This window comes from Sceloporus occidentalis, unplaced genomic scaffold (genome assembly GCF_023333645.1).
Source record: "Sceloporus occidentalis isolate IW3139 unplaced genomic scaffold, rSceOcc1.0.p SCAF_7, whole genome shotgun sequence".
In the NCBI taxonomy this organism is placed as follows: domain Eukaryota; kingdom Metazoa; phylum Chordata; class Lepidosauria; order Squamata; family Phrynosomatidae; genus Sceloporus; species Sceloporus occidentalis.
This window is the reverse complement of record NW_028316987.1, coordinates 1,169,576-1,191,633: the sequence shown is the minus strand read 5'-3', so window position 1 is coordinate 1,191,633 and position 22,058 is coordinate 1,169,576. Positions and strand designations below refer to the sequence as shown.

The following is a 22,058-nucleotide window of genomic DNA, read 5'->3' as shown; positions in this document are numbered from 1 at the left end:
TCCTTCCTCAAATCCTGTCTTTTCCCATTATACCATAGGTACAGCCACCTTGTTCCCATGCTCTTCTGTAATTCAGCCTTAAATGCATCCAACTCAAACATCCATACATGAGTTCTTTGTTTTCTCCACTTCCATTTTCTATCTTTCTTTCTTTTTGTTTCTTTTTTTGTTATTTCTTATGTGTGGAATTTTGGATGGTAAGCTGCTTGAGGCAGGGGATGGTGCTGTATCCACAAGTAGGGGTGACGTAAAACCAAAGTGAGCTTCTGAAAAGAAATTCCCAGTGCTACAAAAATTGCCTCTAGACTGCTTTTGTCAGAGATTTTTGCAGCTTGCAGGTGGGTTGGTAGGGAGCATAACTGCCTAAGACACTCCCATTTTTGCATCGAGTGAGTTATTGGGATCTAGATTGCAGGGTGTGTGTGATTTTCACATTGTGTAGGGAAGAAGAGTAGGTTAGGACCAGGGCTTCAAAAACCATACCAGCTGGGGATTCTGAGAGTCCTCATCCAAAACCACTTTTCCCAGCCCTCATTTGAGCCCTTGACTGCCAAGACTGGTGGGATTTCAATGACAGCCATATTAGTACCTCACACAGATGTGAGTTCTTGAATACAAAATTCTAGGATTTCTAGGAAAGAGCCTTTTGAATCAGAAGGGGGTATTTGGTTCTGGGATTCTTGGAACTCCAGCAAAATGAATGTGAAAGGTCAGAGATTTGGATAGCTTGTTGATAGGATTCTTGGATGACTGGAGCAGGTATGTATATTTGTGCGTTTGAGAGGGAAAAGCAGAGGAAGCATGTGCATGTTCTGCAATATGAGAAAAATGTAAACTTTTCTTTGCTGTTATCCCTTGCAGTGGTTCCCAACCCAGAGTTGTCAGACTCCCACCATCCCTAGCCAGCATGATTGGGGGAGGTAATAGGAGGTGTACTCCAGCAGTATCCGGGGACTTGAAAGTCAGGAATCATTACTTCAGAGAGGGGGTAGGCATATTCCTGGACCACTGGCTATGCTGTGTGGGCCTGATGAGATTATTATTATAGTACAAAATGTTGGGATTATTATAGTACAAAATGTTGGGAGGGCATTAAGTTGCCAACCTTTGCTTTAGACGTCCCTTAGGAATGGTGCTCACTCCTCCTCTGCCTCTTTGCTTGCTGTGTTGCATGCTGCTTCTGTGTGTCTCTGTGTGTTTGGGGTTTTTTGGTTTTTGTTTCTTTCCTGCCTCTTTCTAGTACTAACATGGTGCTGCGCCCTGGTGACTCATCTTTTCTGCTCTTTCTCTCCCCTGCTGGCCCCTTTGCTATGTCCCTTGGCCACCACCTTCAGCTCAGGGGCTGCTGCTTCTGTCTCTGAGGACCCAGCTTTGCCTATTGCTGAGGCCGATGAACTGCTTCACAAGTAAGATCGTGCGGTAGGGCTGTGGTTCTTAGACACGGTGGGGTGGACAGCGGGTGGCAACCATGGGGCAACTTGAAAGCAGCTCCTCCTTGACACTTGAGTGGGAAAGCATCTTCACCAGCCTGGTTCTATTTTTGCTACTTACTCCACCCAGCACCCTTTTCTACTGTGTCTTTGTAGTTCAGCTCCTTTAATGGGAGATGAGAAAACAGAGCTTGGAAGTTTCTTTCTGGACTACAACATGCAGAATCCCCCAGATAGCATGGGTTTCTGGATTCTGAGAGTTGTAGTCCAAAAAAATAACTTTCTTCTGGTCTGGGGAATCACAGGGACTCCCTGAGTAGCAAGGTGTTTATATATTTTTGGTGCACCAGTCCACTGGGACACAGGTACTGACGGAGTCAGTATTGAAATCTTAAGAGGGCAAGAGGAGGAGTTGACCGACTGTGTACCAAAATATGGGTACTAAGCAGAACTGTAGTGTAGTGAAGCTGCTGATAAACCAAAATGGCTGGATTGCTCACAAAAATGCCCAGTGGATTTTACATGTCCCTAACTGATTCTCTATGGCTCATTATAGGTTCGTGTGTAAGAATAATGGAGTGCTCTTTGAGAACCAGTTGCTCCAAATCGGAGTGAAATCAGAATTCCGGCAGAACTTGGGTGAGTGCTTTAGGGCAAAAAAATAATTTTGTGTGTGTGAGGTATGGCCCCCCAAGAACTCCTGGGGGGCTAATGCTGTTTCCTACCCTCCAACAGTTGCCTACTGCTGCCCTAGAACCACCAAAATTGGCCACCTCAGCCCTAAAGGAATGTGGCCTTTGAGAGAAAAAGATACCACACACCTGATTTTAGACTTGACTTCTGAGACCTGATATAAACTGCTAGTAGTGGTATATTACTGATAGTGTGTGTAGTACATCCAATTGGTCAAGCACCTTTCCCCTTCTTATTTAAGGTCAGCCAGTGATATTAGGGCACACTAAGAAACTCCATACCATTAAATAATCTATTCTTTGCTTCTTCAGGCCGGATGTATCTCTTCTATGGGAACAAAACATCCGTCCAATTCCAGAGCTTTACTCCTACAGTCAGCTATCCAGGAGACCTGCAGAGTCATATCCTTTTTGTGAACAAGTGAGCTGGGGAAGAGTTGTAGTTAGCGGGTTTGGTATGGTTCTGTCACTCCTTCGTGGGGATAGTGTCTAGTTCCTTAGTGCCATTTACAGCTCAATATTCAGACAAAAGCAGTCGAGCCGCTGGTGGAAGGTGGTGCTCAAGTCCAACAGGTCCTGAACATTGAGTGCCTGAGTGACTTCACGGAGGCCCCTCTCATCAACATCAAATTCCGGTATGTTGCTCAATATTTCAGGGTGCTCTGAAACAGCAGAGGAACAGTGTTCTTGCTGTTTGATGCAGGGTGATCAGAAATGGCTCAAGCCAAGGCAAATCTGAATCTGCACAACACCTCTCTACAATCTCTGCACTAGAGTGGAGAGTATTGAGGCCAAGTCTGTTAACTGATCGAAAAACTGGAGAGTTTGAGGTTGCATTGTTTAAGCTCAAGCTTCTGTTCCTCATTGTTGTGGGGAACTTAACAAAATTTGTATATGGGCCAAACTTAACAAGAGCAGTGCGATGTTTGCAGTAGTTATTTGCCTTGATGCATCTGCCCTTCCCTTTGACTCTGTCCTCCCTTTTCCATTTTCGCATGAACTACACTCCCCCCCAGTTATTTGTTATAACTAGTAGGTTGTACTATAATTCAGTTAACAAAGACTCTGGCAAAGAAGCTCTTTTACACAGAGCCTTTTAATGCCCTCTCAGCCTCCCTTTGAGTAACTGGAATTTTTTTAGCAACATTAGCATTAGGAGGATAATGAAGGTGAGCTAGAGAAGCTCTACAGACTTTTAGTGTTGGGTTGTAACACCGTGTCTGTAGTATTCAGTGCAATAAAAATTGAGCTGGGAAAAAACAAGAGTCTGTTCTAGCCAATCCTACTGTAGCTGAGTGTCCCTGCGTACAACAGTCATGTTAAACAACAGTTGCCTTCACAATTCAATAACAAAACAGAGGGAAAAGGGGAGAGCAGACAAGCTTGCCTAAGGAGTTAGCACTAGCATGTTAATAATAAAACTGTAAATTTAAGCAAAAAAAAAAAAAAGGAAATCAAAAGAAAAGTGGAGGCTGGTGAAAGAAAAGTCACCTCTGAATGCATTTTGAAAGAAGCCTTTAGGTGGTCTCTAGAAGGTTCAAAATGTTTTTTACTTACTTGTTGTTTCATTTTATATGCATATAGTGTTAGTTCTGAATAAAAACTTCTCTGAAACACGTAGAGCTATTCTTCTCTTTTGTGATATAGAAAGCTACCTCTTTTCTCTCCCCTTTTAAAGTTGTCCTTAATTGGTTGGTTGTCATTACAGGTGCATCTGCCCTGCAAAAATAATCCAGACTTCCCCGCAGACCAAAACAAACCCGTAAAAAGCAGGTTCTTCTTGCGGCACAATCATGATGCCGCAGTGCGCCAATGGCGCACTTGCAACGTCATAATGGCACCACGACGTGCGGACGCTAGGCGTCCATCACGTAATGATACCGGTGCCCACCTGTGCAGGGAGCCGCCATTTTGATGCCCTCGTCACGGGCGAGGGTCGTCTAGAAGCACCACCCCTCGCACGTGACGAGGGCTTCCTATCGCACCCATCTTGACCGGGCCTATGTTTTGTAGTAATGATATGCAGTGATTCTAGTCAAGAAGGGGTGTTCCTTTTTACCATGTCTAATTCCGTCTCTTCTCTCTCATTTTTCTCAGATATGGTGGGACTCTGCAGAACCTCACTCTCAAATTGCCTATAACGGTCAACAAATTTTTCCAAGCAACAGAAATGCAATCACAAGACTTTTTCCAGCGCTGGAAACAGCTCAGTCTGTAAGTGGGGTTTTATATATATGTGTGTATGACTTTGGGTAGTAATATCAACTTTTGAAAGGGATTGTGAGACTTCCCTCTGCAACCCTGTGGCACTTCATCTGGCAGCCTCCATCATCCTTCCAAAATGTGCTTTGTTGAGCCTATTGATAAAACACATTTTTATTACTTTGATGATTTTAACAATTTTGAATATTGTGATGGTTTTAATTTGTTTTTAGTGAAACTTTTAACTCTCTTAATTATGTTTTTTTACGGAAAACTAAGATAAAAATGTGGCAGCATGATGGGTTTGTTTTTTGGCCAGCTGCTTAGTATGTGGTAGTGGCTGTTTTTTTGTAAAAACACAAATGTTTTAATAGAAGTGAATAACTCATGGAGAGATGTTGGACGTAGAGTTCTGAGACTGAAAACTGGAGAGGGTTCCTATATCTTTAGCATTCTGGAAAATAAAAATTTTCAGCAGTGTTGCTTGTTATGCAAGCAGGTAACAAGCAACACCTGCTGAAAATCCCTTTTCTATGCTCTATTAAAGGTGCAGCAGCCCTCTCCTATTTTCAGTTTCACAACCATAGTTAGAGATGGTTGGATATTCTCCCTGTCTCTAACAACATTTCAATTCTTCAAGAAGAGGTATAGAGTTGATCCTTCATACCCAGATGCCTTATCCATTGATTCAACCATCTAGAGCTTGAAAATATTGAAAATACATAAATTCCCAAAATCAAATATTGATTTTGCCATTTTATTTAAGGGACACCTTTTACTACTCCATTGTATATAGTGGGACTCAACCATACACAGATTTTGGTATCCACAGGGGGTCCTGGAACCAAATCCCAGCAGATACCAAGGGCCAACTGTGTATCATTTTGATGTCATGATTTATTTATTAACTTACTTGATTTGTATGCCGTCTTTTTCTCATAAGGGACTGGGATCAGTTAACTAGCTGAATTGTACTAGGTTAAATTGTTTCAGGTGATCTTGACCCAGTGGGCTGGTCTGTTTGTGCTGGTAAGACTGGTCTAACAGAAATGCTGTTTCATTGCTAAGGTTTCTGATGCAAAAGCAGGCCTTTGATTTTAGTGGTGTTTAAGAGAATGACGTTACAAGCAAATCTTAAGGGAAAGACTAGAAGGTGAAGTGTTAATGGGTTGCTTTAATATAGAGGTGAGAAAATGCAATTCATAGACTGCATATATTGTCTACTGTATCCTGGCACTCTCCTGAACCTCTTGCATCCCCCCAATATATATTTTGCCTCCAAATAATCAACTGTATCCTCTGGAATCTAATTGGCCATTATGCATCATTTTATCATCACCCTGACCAATAAGGACTTTAAAAAAGATGTTGTTATTTGTCATTTCCAGCTTACGTGGTTTTCTTGCAAGATTTGTTCAGATGAGGTTTGCCATTGCCTTCCCCTGAGGCTGAGAGCGTGCGATTTGACCAAGGTCACCCAGTGGATTTCATAGCCAAGCTGGGAACCAAACTTCATTTTCCTGGCTAAATTTAGAGATGTTCTTCTGCTTTGTGCAATCTAACCTAGCACAGTAGTGGAGAAAATACAACCCACACTTTATATAACCCCAATTTTTGCAGCTCCATTGGGAAAGGCCATATTGGGGCCACAGCGTACAGTTGCTGCGGCCCCGATCTGGGGAAAATGGAGGTGGCTGCAGTAGCTGACTGCAACAACTTTCACATGGGGCAAAGGGCCTGAAGATCTCTCATTCTCAACAGCTAGAATGCACAGGGAGTTGCTGAGGTGTGGTCAACACAAGATTGCATGTCCCAGGCACTTGGGAGAAGTAGGCACTGAATCACCAGTTTCATCCCCCCCCCCCCCCCATCAATTTCCTTTGTAGGCCACAACAAGAAGCTCAGAAAATCTTCAAGGCAAACCATCCCATGGATTCAGAAGTGACTAAAGCCAAGGTGAGCACCTTCTATTGTGTCTTCCTCCAACGTGCCTCCCACAAATTACTTGTTGGATTTCTGTGGAAGAGAACTACAGGCTGCAAGGGAGTCAATGTGATGAGTCAATTAAAGCTTTAATTGAAGATAAAAAAATTCTTCAAGTTAATTGTGGAGCTGAAGCAAAGTCACTGAGACTTCTGGTTTTCCAAAGGAACTTCTGAAATGGCTTTTTCCCAGTGTGTATTTAAAACTAATTGAACAAATATGACCACTTTCTTTTTAGAAGAAGAAAAAGACCATAGCTGAAGTCTGAAGTAATTTTGATTTTGTTGCATTAAGTGAATGAGAGTATTTTTGAACTCCGAGTTTTAATTTTTTATTTAGATTTAAATTACAGCTTTTTTCTTTCACCCATAGTTTTAATTGCAACCTAACATTATTTGCAGTCCCTTACCATTTATATCTATTGTAAGACACTTTGCCTTCATATTATCATTCTCAGTAAGATATCATTTCCAGGGATTTAGCCAGCTGTGAGTTCATATAGGGGCTGTACAGACTAGCTTGAAGCACCAGCATAGGGGTGTGGTGTTTGGATGATGCATGGCCTGACGACACTCCCCACACTGGTGTCACACCACCATCCCACCCAGCGGCATCACGGTGTTCCTTTGGCATGGCATTTATATAATGCATGCTGAAAGGAGCACCAAAAAGTGCCGCCAGGACGGCAAGGGCACTTTTTTGCCGGCTCTAAAAGGAGTGGCATTTTGCAATTTCTTTTAGAGCTTGGATCAGGGCCACGTGTGGTTGTCACAGCCCCGATCTGGCGCTAAAAGGGACGATGTGGAGCCGCTCTTTTGGGATGGTCTGTTTCGCCACATAATAAGTAAATTAACAGATTTTATTTAAAAATAAACACAAGAAATGGATTGTTAATTTGATATCATCTTGTCATAAATTTACTGTTGTAAAGTTAAGTTCATAGTGAAATGTGGCATCATGCAGTATTCAGTTACTGGTATTTGCTCCCTCCATTCTCTGTTTTGGCAGGATTTCCTTTGCTCACATTTAATGGTAACTGCAACTTCTTCAGTTTGGCTGCATTCCTACACATGTTTGTCTAGTAATAAACAGTAAAGGAGACCTACCTCCAAACTAATATGCATAGGTTTGTCCTATAAGATACAGTCCTCTACCTACAGAAAGTTACCTTTTGAGATAACACCCATAATCCTAATGTGATAAAGAGCTGCAGTGCAAAAAGTAATTTTTACCAGTTTTGCATGTTCCTGTGCCTACATTGTACTGATCTTAGTAGAGCTTAGTTTTCTTCTGAATTAAATAGGCATAATGGTGTTATTCAAATGTTTAAACCAAGTAGGAGTCATGTCCTAGATAGCATGACCAGTAATAAGGAATGCTGAGAGTTACAATTAACATCATGTGGAGGACTTCCAGATTTCCACTCCTGGATTTAATGAAAGAATGTGGCAAATGACATAGTCCTGATGTCAGGTTTTCAGATCATTCAAATTTTTTATGAGTGTAGCAATGAAGAAAAATGTAGACACTGATTTGTCTCAGTAGTTTAAAATGTTCAGGTTTGTCTTTTTCTTGTTTAGATACCCTGTTTTTCTTACAAAAGTTGCACAGGACCCCACATTCTTGGGCCTGGGCCTTCTGGGGAGTGGTCTCAGAGCCAGCAGTCACAGGTTTTGCATAGCTGACTATGATGCAGAATTCTTTATATGATTTTTGCAGATATTATGCTTTCTTCCTCACTTGCCTTTCCTCCCAGTGATTCCTTTCTTCAGGGTAGGGTACAGCTAGCAGCAGAGCTCCCCTTTGCAAGCCAGTCAACCAGCTAAGCCTCACTCTCTTCTTCCCACAGCTCTTAGGGTTTGGCAGTGCACTCTTGGACAAGGTGGATCCAAACCCTGATAACTATGTAGGAGCTGGGATCATCCAGACAAAGGCACTGCAAGTTGGATGCTTGCTGCGATTGGAGCCCAATGCCCAGGCACAGGTGAGGGGGCAAGGATTCCTGACTCCTTTGGCATAGTGGGGGATTGGGGGGAAATAAGCTCTAGGGCAAAGCAAGAAGAGGGCAGGAGATGTCGGGACACTAGGGAGTTTATCACACTGCGAGAAATTGGAAATGGTCAGAACCCGTTATTAACTCACAATTGCGCAATGGTTTTCACACACAAAGAGCTGTTACCCTGTGCAGAATCTGAGATCAGCGTGCACTTGTGCGCAAATGGTTTTCACATGATGGTACCAAATGTGCCTCCATCCTGATAAAGATAAAAGCACGGGCATCCTGAAAAAGTGATCAAATGCACAAAGGATTTTCACACGTAGACTGCGACAAATTCTCTCTGTGTGTGTGTGTGTGTGTGTGTGTGTGTCCCTGCCTTCCCTCAGCAGCTGTTTCTTTAAGAACCCTGGCTATTGGGGAAGGCTGAAGCAGGAGACAGACAGACATACACAGGAAGAGTGAGGGGAAACCCAGACTTTTCTCTATCTCACTTGCTCTATCCCTGCCTTTGCCTTAGTAGCTGTTTCTTTAAGAGCTCTAGTTTGGCGGGAAGGCTGAAGTGATCCCCAAACTGTCCCCTTCAAGGGATTTTGGAGTTTAGCTCCTAGAAGCCTCAGCTATGTGTGCCAATAGCCTGGAATTCTGGGAGCTGAAGTCCAAAATCCCTTAAAGGGGGACAGCTTGGGGATCACTATGGCTGAAGCAGAAGACATGCACACACAGAGAGAGGGAGAGGAGCACACCGGGACTAAACTTCATTCTCCTCTCTCTCTGTCTCTGCCCTTGCATCAGCTGTTTATTTTAAGAGCTCTGGCTATGAAGAAGGGTGGGTACTTATTTTACTTATTCCGCAGCACTAGAAATAAGCTCACCCCAAAGAACCATGGGAAATCTGGCAACAAACACAAAAACAGGGAGAATCCTATGAATGAACCGCAAGTACCTTTCACGCTACCGCAATTCCGCAAAAAGGGGTATTTACGAATGAAATGGAAATGAATTTCTGATATTTTCCAGAAAATGCTTATTTCCTGGTTCATGTCACTTTCTTTTAAGATTCTAAGCGGTTTGCATTGTCATCTGATAACCAAGTGTGCAATTGTGCCTAATATGCTTGATAACTGCGGGTTCTGACCCTTTTAAATTTCCCATTTTCCCCTTGTGATAAACTCCTAGGACAGGGAAGTGGTGGGAATCTGGACTGCAAAAGGAGAAGTAGAAGGGGGAAATTTGTACCACCCTGAGTGCCTATTGACAAGAAGAACACTGACATTTTAAAAACCTTTGCCTTGGCTGTTTACTTGTTTTTCTCCCTTGCCCTGCAGATGTACCGGCTGACCCTCCGGACCAGCAAGGAGTCTGTCTCGAAGCACCTTTGCGAGCTGCTCTCTCAGCAGTTCTGAGGCATTGGCTGTACAGAGGAGGGGGGGGGGGCAGGGGAAAGGCCGTTCCTGCACATTGGATGCCTATGTCCGTCTCCTCCCACCTCCCTCCCAAACCAGGGGCCTCCGGAAAGACTGTATTGCTCCTTGCCTGTTGTCGTGATAACCTCTGTGTTCTCATTGCCTAGCCCGGGCCAGCACCAAGTGGGGGAGCAAACGTGGTCCCTGGGATGGTCAAAGTAGAATTGGGGAGGGATGACTTGTTTGTCAGTGTAAAGCATTCTTCCAGGAGTAATCTTCCCTTTGGCAGGAGGATGGCTCTTGGAAGAAGAGCCAGGATCTCTCCCTTCCCATAAGCCTGGTCTGTTCTAACTCAGGATGAGGCTGAGATTTGTGGTCTTAATCCTCCCCCACACACATTGTATGATTTAGTCTGGCATTTTGGTTTTGTTTACAACTGTTTACCCCTGGTTTCCCATCCATGGCTTTCATCCTTTCTGTTGAGGAGGTGGAATATACATGTCAGCTACCTTGCTTCTGTCTAAACTTGCTGGGGGGAGGAATGAGTGTGTGCGTCTGTGTGTGTGTGTGTGGAAAGGCTTTGTAGGGAATTGTTTTGTTTTTTTGCCTTGTGTATTTTCCGGGCGGGGCGGGGGGGGTGAATTCTCCTTTCCTTTGTCATGGACCATTCCAGTGTTATAGTTGCGTATGTTTGTGGGGAAGCAAGAGCAGGGCTCCCCCTTCCCCTGGTCTCTCACCTCTAGAAGGAAGACTGTGTGAAAGTGGTGAAGATTGGGGGAGGAAGAGAGGCTTGCCAGTTCCTCTCCTGACTCATTTCTCCCACCCCTGGAAAGGGTGTTTTAAAGGAAACCTCAGGCAGCTCTAAGCCTGGGGAGAGATCGGCTGGAATGCTGCTCTTCACGGATTTGTGGAGGGAGAAAGGGAGGGTTCAGTTCATGCTAGTTTGGGGATGTCCCAGCTTCCCATGCTGGCCCGGGCTCCATGTTACTCTGCTGTGTAGGTGTTATCTAGCGCATCTTAGTTTATCTGGGTTTTGAATGCCTGTATCTATCTCCATGTGACTCTAATAAAGCCGTGAGGGCGGGGGAGAGCCAGAATCAAGCCAGGCTGGGTCACCCCCACACCGCTGACTGACTTGTTGTGTGCTGCTCTTTGTATGTAGCTCAATGAAGTAACGCAACTGTTTGCATTCCTGGAGCAGAGACAAGGCCATCTCTGGATGAGGAAATGCTGTGAATTTCTGAAACAGGTTCCAGTAGTTGCTTCAATGTGACTTCATCCACTCTGGGTGATGTGTTCTTTGTTCAGCTTGGAACCATTACATTGCTCATGGGGTGGTTTGCCCTGACACTTGTTGAATGGGGCTGAATTTGAGCTGTTGGTAGCTATGCAAAGAAGTGGCAACAGCCTGCAAGCAAAGTGTAGCGATTTTGTAATTGTGTCTACACTATAGACCATGGTGTACTTTTCCCTGGAGCACATGGATACTGGATGCCCTAGCTGTATGTCTGTCATTTGAAAAGACAAGAGGCACCTTCCAACCAGAAGAACCTCTGTAATCTATCCCTTTTCTGAAGAACCTAAAACAGTAGGTAAAAACGTGCTTAAAGGAGAGGAGGCTGCATTTGCTTTTTCAGCGTTTACTATTTCTGGCAGGTGTTGAATTCTGTATCAAGAAATTGTGGTCTCTTCCAACTCTGAGATTCCATGATTCTATGAAACCCCAGATTCAGTCGTTTGCATTATGCAAAATATTCTGCATTAAAATATTTAATATGCATGTCTCTTGACTGCAAACTTGCAGAGTCAGAGCCACAAATTGTTAATGTTAGAAAAAAGATTTTATGATGGCTCTTTTCGCCACAGCTTTGGAGCACTACTGATTCCCGTTATACAAATTGATCACAGACTGCTGGGATTCAAAACTAGAAGACTTGAAATCAAGCATTCTGACAGAAAAATACTGAATGCTTACATGAAGATAAAGCTGGAGCCCCTCTATGTACATACTGGTGGAAAGCTTTTTCCCCCACAGAGATCCTTGCAGTTTCATGTCAGTAATTTTTACCTGTTATTCTGCTGCTCACTTCATTTGAACCAAACAGAAGGCGTTACAGTTAAAAAGCAGCATTTTGTTTGCTGCAGAGGTGATAAATATAGTATTGTGAATATTTATTGGATGACTTCATCCCTGGAATATTTATACTCCCACCTCTATTTAACAGCAGCATAAAATTAACCAAAATGGCAGCATTCATTCTTCATTACTGCCATTCACATTCTTTTAGAAGCTATTCAGGCTGTGTGGTGTGTTTCAGTGCACCTAGCTGTATGCTCCTAGTCACCCACACTGAAATTTGCTGCCAGAATATATGCCTAGGAGGCAATCCACCAATGACCCAGTGTAACCAGCTTTTCTATTCATGGGCTGTTTCTTTCTCCAAGATACTCTGCAGCAGACTTCTGAAACAATACTTTTAATTCCCAGAATGTCCTCATCCAAATTGTTTGGTAGCCTGTTTTGAACTATCAAAGGAGCTAAGTTTGCATTTTTAATGTTACAGAATTACATGTATGATAAATTAACGGTAGCTTTCATGTTTTTTTATTGCCCTACTTTCCCAAAATAGCACTTAGAGGTTGATGAAGGCTGGCCTCTGTTTCTGCTGAACTGAGGACTGTCTGTAATTTTGATAGGAATTATTTCCAAATCCTTGTACACAGGATTACTGCCTAAATCCAAATTAATTTTACTAATCCCAAAGAAATCAGTGCTGCTATTTTAGGGATTTGGTATTTGAATAGTATAAAACTATATATAAAATGTTTTGTCATTATTTTACCAGTACTTATAACATCTTAGTAAAATAGCTGAAAAATAACTATTTTTTATGAGATAATTACTAAATACCCAAAGCAGGGTGTGAATCAGACCAGCTCTGTTCTGCCATCTTTAGCTTATGAACTCAAGTGGGCAGCTTACTTTAGAAGACTATGAGGACAACAGAAAATACTTTCTGCTAAAGGCGACTGAAGAGATTCTCAATGGTAAGGGAGGAACTAGGTATGACAAATCAGAATAGGTGGAAGCACATGTGCAATGCTGGAAAGTTGATAATGAAATGCAGCAACATTAATTGTATTTACATGCACCATTACTCAATATAAAACAGTGTTAAACCTAAATAAAAACTCTGCTAGTGCCACAGGTTTAGTGAAGAGCAGTCCCCTAGTGCAAATCCAATCCCATATTGTATGGTGTTTTAATCCATGTGCCTTTCCCCATGCATACATATCTGGGCAACAGCTGGAGCTGTATAACTGTAAACTTTTTATTTATTTTTTTAAAGGGAGGAGAGATGTGAGGCCAAAACTTCCAGTCCATCATTAGCTCAACTGTCTCCTTAAATAAGAGCTTGAGGTTGAATGGAATTCTAATGTGAAAATTAGTCCACAAATCCAGTCTTCCTCTTACAAGGTAATCACATCTTGTACAAAAAGTCCAGGTGCTTCTTCTCACCATCACCATCATTCTGTACGCTTATGAGAGGAGAAACAGACTCAAAGCTGTTGGCTTTGAGTTCAGTAAGTAACACACACAGCATCACCTTCAGAGGGCTGAGTCCTCAGCTGTGAGGATCTGTAATGTGCACAATGCCAGAGACCGCAGAGCAAAGGTTGGGATGTCTGGCTTCACGATCAGGAAGAGTTGATGCCTTTTCCCATGGATTGCATAGGCCTTGTGTGTGGTGTAGACCATATAGCAGTGCTGAGGAGAATGAGAAAAACCAGCCTGGAACTCTTCCTGCAAAGGGGCTGAGGGAGAGACAAGAGGGTCAGGTTCTGTGGGCTAGAGGAGTGGCTAAAAGAAATATCACGTGTCAGTTTGCCCACAGATGCAGAATTTGCTTTCCACACAAAGGAATTTTCTTCATTGAAAAAACAACAGCTTTTAATCTTTAGTGGGAAAAAATGCCCTCATGTTTGGACTGTCTTTACTAGAAGATATTTCACTATTACATGATAATGTTGAGTCCCTGTCTGTCAGCAGGCAGCTGACCAAGGAAGTCAGGATCATGAAATCAAACTTCATTTAAGGTGAGTAAAGTTCTGGGAACCACACCAGTCTCCTTAAATTAAACCAGAAGTGACCCAAAGGTTGAAAAGGACAAGGCATAACTTGTTTTAGAGAATCACACCTATTGGCAAGATTCTTCTGTCTAGAGGAGGACTTTCCACCACCTCTATCAATGAAATCCCTCTGGAGGACTTTGAGGACTGCACAAAACAAGTCCACTACTTTGGTCAAAGACAAATTTCCCCTTTTTGGCTTATTCTAGATTCTCTTCATCCAAGTCAATTTTCCTCACTGAAGAACATCAGGTTTGCATACCATCACAGCCACTATCATTTCAAATGTGTTACTCTCCGAACTGGCTTCTACCCCAAGTGTTTCCTTGGAACTGATGATGCCTGTGGTGGTCTATCTCCACAGCATTCATATGTAATAATCCTTAATGATAGTACAAACATGACCAAATGGCAGCATCAGAAACTCACCAGTATTCTCTTCTGGCTTCTCAGAGGGGAAGTACATTGAAATGGCTAAAGCATAGAAGGTGCGGAGAGCAGAGAGACGATCCTTCAGGGGCATTTCAGATCCTGGAAGATAGACAAAGCCATGCGGTAGCCTGAGCAAGGGACCTCTAAAGGTAGCTGGCATATTTTTAAAATAGCACACCCCTCTTAGCTATGGAAGGGTTCATGAAAGAAGACTGAATTCTCTCCTCCATTTCAATAATGCTTGTGTCATACCTTCAGTCCAGCTACCATGAGGATGCACTGTGAAGAGACTTCTTCTCTGATCTTGGTTGATCAGCAACAGCCTGTAATAGATGGCAAGTATGTAAAAGTGGTGTCTCAGAGTAGCAGCCATATTTTGAAAGGAGGAACAAACATGAACCCCAGTGACTTGTAGGGGTTCAGTTCCTCAAAAGTGTTCCCATCACAGAAACTGCTGAGACTCACCCAAGGACCTCAGGGGCTAGAGTAATGCCTGGAGGCAGACACAGAAGAGGGCCCCTGGCACTTGCCATCAAAAGATCCAGCAGTGGTTGCCAAAATTGCTTCACTAGCTATGGGGAGAAATGAAAATTTGTCAGTGGTTCCGATTTCAGCTCCTTTGGAGGATTAACAGCAGCCTTGCCATTTACATACTCTAAATAAGGAAAAGGCTTGTCTCCCTATTTAAGTTCTCTATTTAAGGCAGCAGGAGACCTTGGAAAAGGATTTTTTTTTTTTGGCACTTGAGCTCTGAGAAAGTACAACAATTATGGCCAATGTCCAGGCTATTTGGAGGATTCTGGGAGATGTAATAAAGAAACTTTTCTAAGCTTAGGGTAGTGGGATGAAGGAGAGATAGCACCCACCAGGCAGGTCAGCCCTGTGTCTGTCAGCACAGATTGCTGGAGGGCGTTGAACTGATCTTTCCTGACTAAAGAAACTGGGAAGGATACAAGATAAGCTGTTTCACACCTGAGCTTTGAGGTCCAGATTCCTATTTCCCTTACCTCATCAGTCACACGCTGTAAGGAGGGATTAGGTCCACACAGAAGCAGCACCTCCAAACCAGACACAAGCTGGAAGGTCAGGAAGCGATGGGGAACCTATTGGAAAAAGGACTGTGGAAAGTCACAAAAGGCAGGTTTCTGTGCTGTTTCCCCAAGCCCACCAATCAACAACCCGCTCACCGTGGGACTCCCATGAGGAAGATAAACAGGTAGATCCCGGGAGGCATGGGGAGGAAGCGACTGCACCAGCCACACCAGCAGCATAGCCTCTGGAGCTGCCAGCTGCCACCACTGCTCTGTTGCACACAGCACCCGACCGTTCACAAGCAGGCTGCCAAACCGTGATTCTGCTGCAGAGGCAAAAGCTTCCAGGCAATCCTGAATAGTGAACAAAGGAGAGAGTACAGAGGTTTACCTATATACTTGCATAAGCTACAGGTACATTGCTTGCCAGGTATCCACAGGTGGAAGTAACAGGCCACAGGTCCAAATCACTCAATGCTGTTAAGAACTGCTCTGTATCAGCAAATCATTACCACAATTACATTCTTTTATACCACAATCAGTGAAAAATTAGAGCAGTACATGGTGTGTCCTCCCTGCACGTTATAAGACCATCACCAGACTGGAGTGTCTAATTTTCCTGAATGCCTCTTGTCTACCAGAAAAAAAGATAAATATGTCCTAAGTATAAAAAGGAGGAAGAGAGGAGAAGAAAAAAGGAATGTGGCAGAACCTTAAAAACAAACTTTTTTTTTAATTTTGGCTTGAGCTTTCATGAATATAAAAGGAATTATTGAAATGCAGTATAGTGTGATATTAAAACCTCAGGTGTAAAGCAAATTTATACAGCTGTGGGAGTGGTATAGAATGTAATAAGATCCAGAAAGATGCAAATGAAGTCCCTTGCCCTAAACCTTCAAACAAATAAAAACCAGTTAGTCTTAAATGTGTTGCCACTTTCTCTTTTTTAATCTTCCCCCTCCCTTACTCCTCTGCGTGCTGCAAGACACAAACATGTCTACTTCTTTGAAGACTATCTAAATCATATTTTCCAGTTACTGACAATATGTTGGATTGTCACTGTCAATAAAAATAAGCAGGGCAGAGGACTTTATGTGTGTGTGGGGAGGGAGGATTCTTGGACTTGGTCGTTCAGTTTGTAGTCCTCAGTGTCTGTATATAGATATGGGTAACTGAATACAGAGAAAGCACCAAAATACATGAATCAAGCTAAACTGTAATCAGCATAGCAAATGGGGAGGAGTGCAGTCAACAACAACATATGGAGGGCTACACTCTGCCAAACTGTGACATAGAATGTTACTAAGTACCATAAGCAAAGGCTAAAACAGCTGCTCCTCCCTCCATGAGCCTACTATTTAAATGACAACAGTAGAGAAAGTAAATAGAAGCCAGCAACAATAAAATCAGAGAAGCAGCAAATGCAGTTTGGAGGGAAAGAGACATCTCTGTCTTTACCACCTTCAAAAATGTAAGTATTTTGTCTATTTGTAGCAGCCGAAAATAGGGTTGGGGGAAAGAAAATAGGCCAACTCACCTGCAGTACTGCCCTGGAGGGTGTCATGGCACATTCCATACATTGGGTCAGATCAGCACTGCATTTTCCTGGTTCCAGAAAACTGTCTATCAGATTGTAACATGCCTAGAAGTGGTATATTACATATTTAAAGTACCCAAGATTTAAAAAAATTTTTTTTACTCTCAACATTCAGATTAGACAATAGAAACAATTTCAGAAAATCTGCAATGAATTCACTATTTATACCCCAGCATAAATGCTCTTCTACTTAAGACTTAAGCGTTTCCAGAAAGCATTTTGCCTTAAACTGGAGGAAAGAGGTTTCAAAAGTCAGATGGTAGACACCAAAGATACCTGCCTGCTGTTAGAATTTGATGCAAGAATAGCAAAAGCAAGAGGTCCCACCAACTCACTGTACAGAATGTAACACAGCAGTAGCTAAGTGGCTCCCTGATCTATTACAAAGTTCTCCTAAATTTCAGATTTCTGTACTCAGTTCTCACAAATATAAGCTGAACTTACACTCCCTTCCCTTCACCTCACAACACTTTTGTCAAGTGTTACCTTCAGGTCCTTTTTGAGACGTTCGATATTATGGGCATTAACCAGTTCCTCCAGGCCTAATATCAGCACCTGTAGTAAAATGCATGTCAGACAGACCCCTTGGTTATTTACCATATTTCCACCTTATTACACAGAAACAGCAGCCAGCTTCTGAAAAAGCCAAAGAGGCTTCTAGACCTAGATTTATGAGCCTGAACTGCAGTCTCTTGTATCAAATACATGCTCTTTGTATTTTTGACAAAGTTCCCCATGACATTCTTGCAAACAAGCTTGTAAAATGTGGGCTAGACAAGGCAACTGTTACATGGATTCATAATTGGTTGACCGGATGAACCCAAAGGGTGATCAACAATGGCTCCTTTTCATCCTGGAGAGAAGTGACCAGTGGGGTCCCACAGGGCTCTGTCCTGGGGCCAGTACTGTTCAACATCTTTATCAATGACTTGGATGACAGAATTGGGAGCATACTTATCAAATTTGCAGATGACACCAAATTAGGAGGATTAGCTAATACTCCAGAGGACAGGATCAAAATTCAAAATGACCTGAATAGACTAGAAAGCTGGGCCACAGCTAACAAAATGAACTTCAACAGGGAGAAATGTAAGGTACTGCACTTAGGGTGGAAAAATGAAATGCACAGATATACGATAGGGGACACCTGGCTGAATGAAACTACATGTGAAAGGGATCTAGGAGTCCAAGTAGACCACAAGTTGAACATGAGTCAACACTGCGATGCAGCAGCTAACAAGGCCAATGCGATTCTAGGCTGCATCAATAGTAGTATAGTGTCTAGATCAAGGGAAGTAATAGTGCCACTGTATTCTGCTCTGGTCAGGCCCCACCTGGAATATTGCATCCAGTTCTGAGCGCCACAATTCAAAAAGGACATTGAGAAACTGGAGCGTGTCCAAAGGAGGATGACTAAAATGGTGAAGGATCTGGAAACCATGCCCTATGAGGAACGACTTAGGGAGCTGGGGGTGTTTAGCCTGGAGAAAAGAAGGTTAAGAGGTGATATGATAGCCCTGTTTAAATATTTGAAGGGATGTCATATTGAGGAGGAAGCAAGCTTGTCTTCTGCTGCTCCAGAGACTAGGACCCGGAGCTATGGATGCAAGCTCCAGGAAAAGAGATTCCACCTCAACATTAGGAGGAACTTCCTGACAGTAAGGGCTGTTCCACAGTGGAACAAACTCCCTCAGAGTGTAGTGGAGTCTCCCTCCTTGGAGGTCTTCAAACGGAGGCTGGATGGCCATCTGTTGGGGATGCTTTGATTTGGATTTCCTGCATGGCAGGGGGTTGGACTGGATGGCCCTTGTGGTCTCTTCCAACTCTATTATTCTATGATTCTTTCCTCATTCATCCAGCACCTCCTCCTCCCTCCTGTTCCACACTCATAATTACAAAGCAATCTTGAATCTCCATCTATAAACATATCTTGCAAGAATCCACACTCAACCTCAATCTGATTTACCCCACTTACTATAGTGTGCAAAAGAATGGCCACAGTGTGCAATGGGGCAACTAATGCCCTGCAAGCAATCATTAGGGAAGAAGCTGGGAAGGTAAAGGCTTTGGAAAGTGTGAGTTTTAGTGGGAGAAACTAGGGGCACTAGAAAGTGGGGCTTTACCATTCCTTGTGTCTTAGCCCAACAGGGCACTTCCTGTAAAAGTACCAGGTTGTTTTCTTTTACTTAATATTATCAGAAGCTGACCCATGTCGCAACTTGAAAACTCCATCCCTTTGTGTAAAACAGTAGCTTACACATACAAACCTTAGCATAACTTTAAAAAGCTACAGAAGACAAGTCAAATACATCCCCACCCTATCCAATGGAAAAACCTACTCCTCACAAAATTATTTATCATCCCAGTAATTGACTTTGTTTCACAGGTTTGCAGATATAGGCTAAAGTAGCATCCCATCCCTTTCAACTACTCACCATGGCATTGAAGACATTGTCAAGGAGTCTCCCAAGGCTAAAGTCACTTGTACCTTCATCCGAGGACAAAACAATGAGGGTGATACTGAGAATATAAACATGGCATGTATGTATATCAAAGTGATTGAGACTAAATCCATAAAAGGTACAACACCTTTGCAAGGAACCATAATGGAACAGTCTGTCTCATATTCTGTGGGTTTTCAAATTGCATTCACAGGAACTTTGTTGCTCCTCTGAATCAGAAAACCCAACCCTGTTTGGCTGTTGTACATAGCAGGATATGATGAGTAGTGAAGGCAAACTAGCTTATTTTTATCATTGATCTTCTCACCGAGGAAATCATGGTAAGATTCAGAGGAACAACAAGATTCTAGCAAGATCCCACGGGGAAACGGGAGTTAAGCACGATTTAAGGCAAAGAAAACCAGGAAATGCCTGAAATTTATCACACAACGTTGCAGTTAATGTGAAATAACACCAAGTTGAACCGCAGTTAAAGCAGAGAAAAACGGCAGCGTTTTACCTTCGGAACATCCCAAAAGTAAAAAGCTGCCGCTTTACTCTGCTTTAACTTCACGTTATTTTGTTGTAGAAGCAATTGAGTGTGATAAACTCCCTGAATTTGCAAGTTTTGTTTAAATTTGAATGTACTTTAAATAGTGTTTAACTCCTCTTTTCCCACGGGATCTCGCTAGTGTGATAAACTCCAGTGTTGGATACTTTTTGATTGCACCTTTAGTTAAATGGGGGAAAGAAAGACAGCTGGGAAGTGCCAATATGAACCATGTGCAGCTACAATCAAGGTGACAGATGATTAAGGAAATGAGAACAGTGGAAAAGCTCAATAAAACCAAGCTCCCTTTTACTTATCTCTTTTCCCAACTCTTTAGCATTTTTGCCAATTTATTTCAGATGAGTTCTTTGCAACCAGAAAAGAAAGAAGAAAAGTCCTCAATTTCTAACAAGCTTCACATATATGAAGTCAAACAGCTTCATTTATATACTGCTTCATACTGAACTAGTAGTATCTAAGCAATCTGGGTACTCATTTTAGTGATCTTGGAAGGATACAAGCCTGAGTTGAGCTTGAGCCCTTGGCTGGTATTGAACTCACAACCTTATGGTTTTGGGTGAGTGGCTGCAGTACAGGTATTTAACTACTGTGCCACCAGGGCTCCTCGAAGGCGGCTTTCATGGCTGTTGTCCATAGTTTTCTGTGGGTTTTCAGAGCTATGTGGCCGCGTTCTGGAAGAATTTATCCCTAATGTTTTGCCTGCATATGTGGCTGGCATCCTCAGAGTGGCGGCATGGACGTTTGTGGGGTATATATACTTGTGTGACCCTCGGTTTGGGGGGGGGGGAAGTGATTTATGTGTTAATCTGTGTGATGGTTTGTTGTTGAATGGCAATGCCTCAGGATGGGAGGATATATGGGAGGATGTATGTGTCTATTTAAATAGCAATCCTTTTTCTGCAGGGAAATGCCCTGACCAAGGGTGGTGTTCATTTGCATGTACTGAGTCTTAATTATGGTGTTCTTCAGGACTGGAAGACCCCAAATTATATTTGCTGACCATGATGGATCAAGTTGAATTAGAAAGGAAATGTGGAAAACTCATCTTCTACATGGTTTGTGCTGCAAGAATATTATATGCAGGCGAATGGAAAAATACTGGAGTGCCAAATAAGGACCGATGGCAGGTTAAACTTGATGAATATATGGAACTGGACTGGAAAATCCACAGAAAAGTAAAGCCTCCTATAGTTTCTGGAGACACTGATCAGTTGCTTGAAATGGGGCGATTCCAGGGGTGCTCTCTGGCACAGATCGTTACTCACCTGCTGTGAAACACCTTCCACATCACGCGCGTGTTCTCCGTAGCGGCCGCTGTCAGCAGGACGTCCAGGTTGGACCCAAACATATGGACTCCGTTCAGGGAGCCGATCACAGAGAATGGGAGCTGGGTTGGCAGAGGGGGAAAGAGAGATGAATGTGAGCATAATATGAATGTGAAGGTTTTCATGGCTGGCATCCATGGTTTTTTGTGGGTTTTTGGGGCTATGTGGCCATGTTCTGGAAGGTTTCTTCCTGACGTTTCGCCAGCATCTGTGGCTGGCATCTTCGAAGAATATATGGAACTGGACTCGAAGAAGATGCCAGCCACAGACGCTGGCGAAACGTCAGGAAGAAAACCTTCCAGAACATGGCCACATAGCCCCAAAAACCCACAAAAAACCCTTAGCATAATACATCAGTGTTAGCTCTGCTCTGCTCTCTGGGCCCACAACTAACCCCAACTCCCAGAATTCCATAGCCTTGAGCCACAGAAAGAGTTAGAGCAGTGTCAAACCGGGTTATTTCTGTAGTGTGGACGCAGCCCAAGTCTGGCAATGGAAGGAAGGAAGGAAGGAGAGACCAGAGCCTGACCTGCTGCTTGGCAGAGCTTCCCCGGCTCCTGCAGTACAGAGGCACTCCGCTGCTGGCCGTGAGGCAGAGCAGGGTCACCGAGCCTCCGCCTGCCGCTTCCTCCCACATCCTTAGCTCCGCTTCCCTCTCTTTCTATTCCTCCAGCTCCATTTCCATCCTTTTTCAGCGCCTCTAGGCGGCCATTTTGACAATCCCGGTGCATGCCGGGATATAAGCGGCGCCATTGCCATGGCAGCATTAGCGTGATTGGCTGGTTCCCTTTTCCCCCTTGCCCCGCCCACTTTCCCTTCCG

General features: G+C 43.3%; 2 protein-coding genes across 6 annotated transcripts in view; one reads left to right on the top strand and one right to left on the bottom strand.

Annotated features, from left to right (window-relative positions):
- LOC149308984 (AP-2 complex subunit alpha-1) overlaps window positions 1-10,843 on the top strand; it is a 38,682-nt gene extending 27,839 nt beyond the window's left edge. For 3 of the 4 annotated variants that reach the window (XM_089531548.1, XM_089531547.1, XM_089531546.1), the window contains 8 exons: window positions 1,335-1,406; window positions 1,987-2,069; window positions 2,435-2,525; window positions 2,635-2,757; window positions 4,220-4,336; window positions 6,211-6,280; window positions 8,157-8,291; window positions 9,632-10,843. In XM_089531548.1, the coding sequence (XP_089387674.1) occupies window positions 1,335-1,406; window positions 1,987-2,069; window positions 2,435-2,525; window positions 2,635-2,757; window positions 4,220-4,336; window positions 6,211-6,280; window positions 8,157-8,291; window positions 9,632-9,709 (769 nt within the window). In that variant the 3' untranslated portion in view covers window positions 9,710-10,843. The remainder of the gene's footprint in view (window positions 1-1,334; window positions 1,407-1,986; window positions 2,070-2,434; window positions 2,526-2,634; window positions 2,758-4,219; window positions 4,337-6,210; window positions 6,281-8,156; window positions 8,292-9,631) is intronic. The other variant, XM_089531549.1, reaches the window with a different exon arrangement.
- A 2,176-nt stretch (window positions 10,844-13,019) lies between these two features.
- On the bottom strand, window positions 13,020-22,014 carry LOC149308983 (protein fuzzy homolog). 2 transcript variants are annotated; one of them, XM_089531555.1, is made up of 11 exons: window positions 21,767-22,014; window positions 21,178-21,299; window positions 19,336-19,420; window positions 17,387-17,455; window positions 16,841-16,945; window positions 15,460-15,657; window positions 15,280-15,375; window positions 14,738-14,844; window positions 14,525-14,595; window positions 14,270-14,371; window positions 13,020-13,525 (listed from the first exon to the last, which is right to left on the bottom strand). In XM_089531555.1, the coding sequence occupies exons 1-11, from the start codon at window positions 21,872-21,874 to the stop codon at window positions 13,320-13,322; spliced, it is 1,269 nt and encodes a 422-aa protein (XP_089387681.1). In that variant the 5' UTR covers window positions 21,875-22,014; the 3' UTR covers window positions 13,020-13,319. The 2 variants fall into 2 exon arrangements, with proteins under 2 accessions (XP_089387681.1, XP_089387682.1); XM_089531556.1 differs by lacking the exon at window positions 17,387-17,455.
- Window positions 22,015-22,058: the final 44 nt, after the last annotated feature.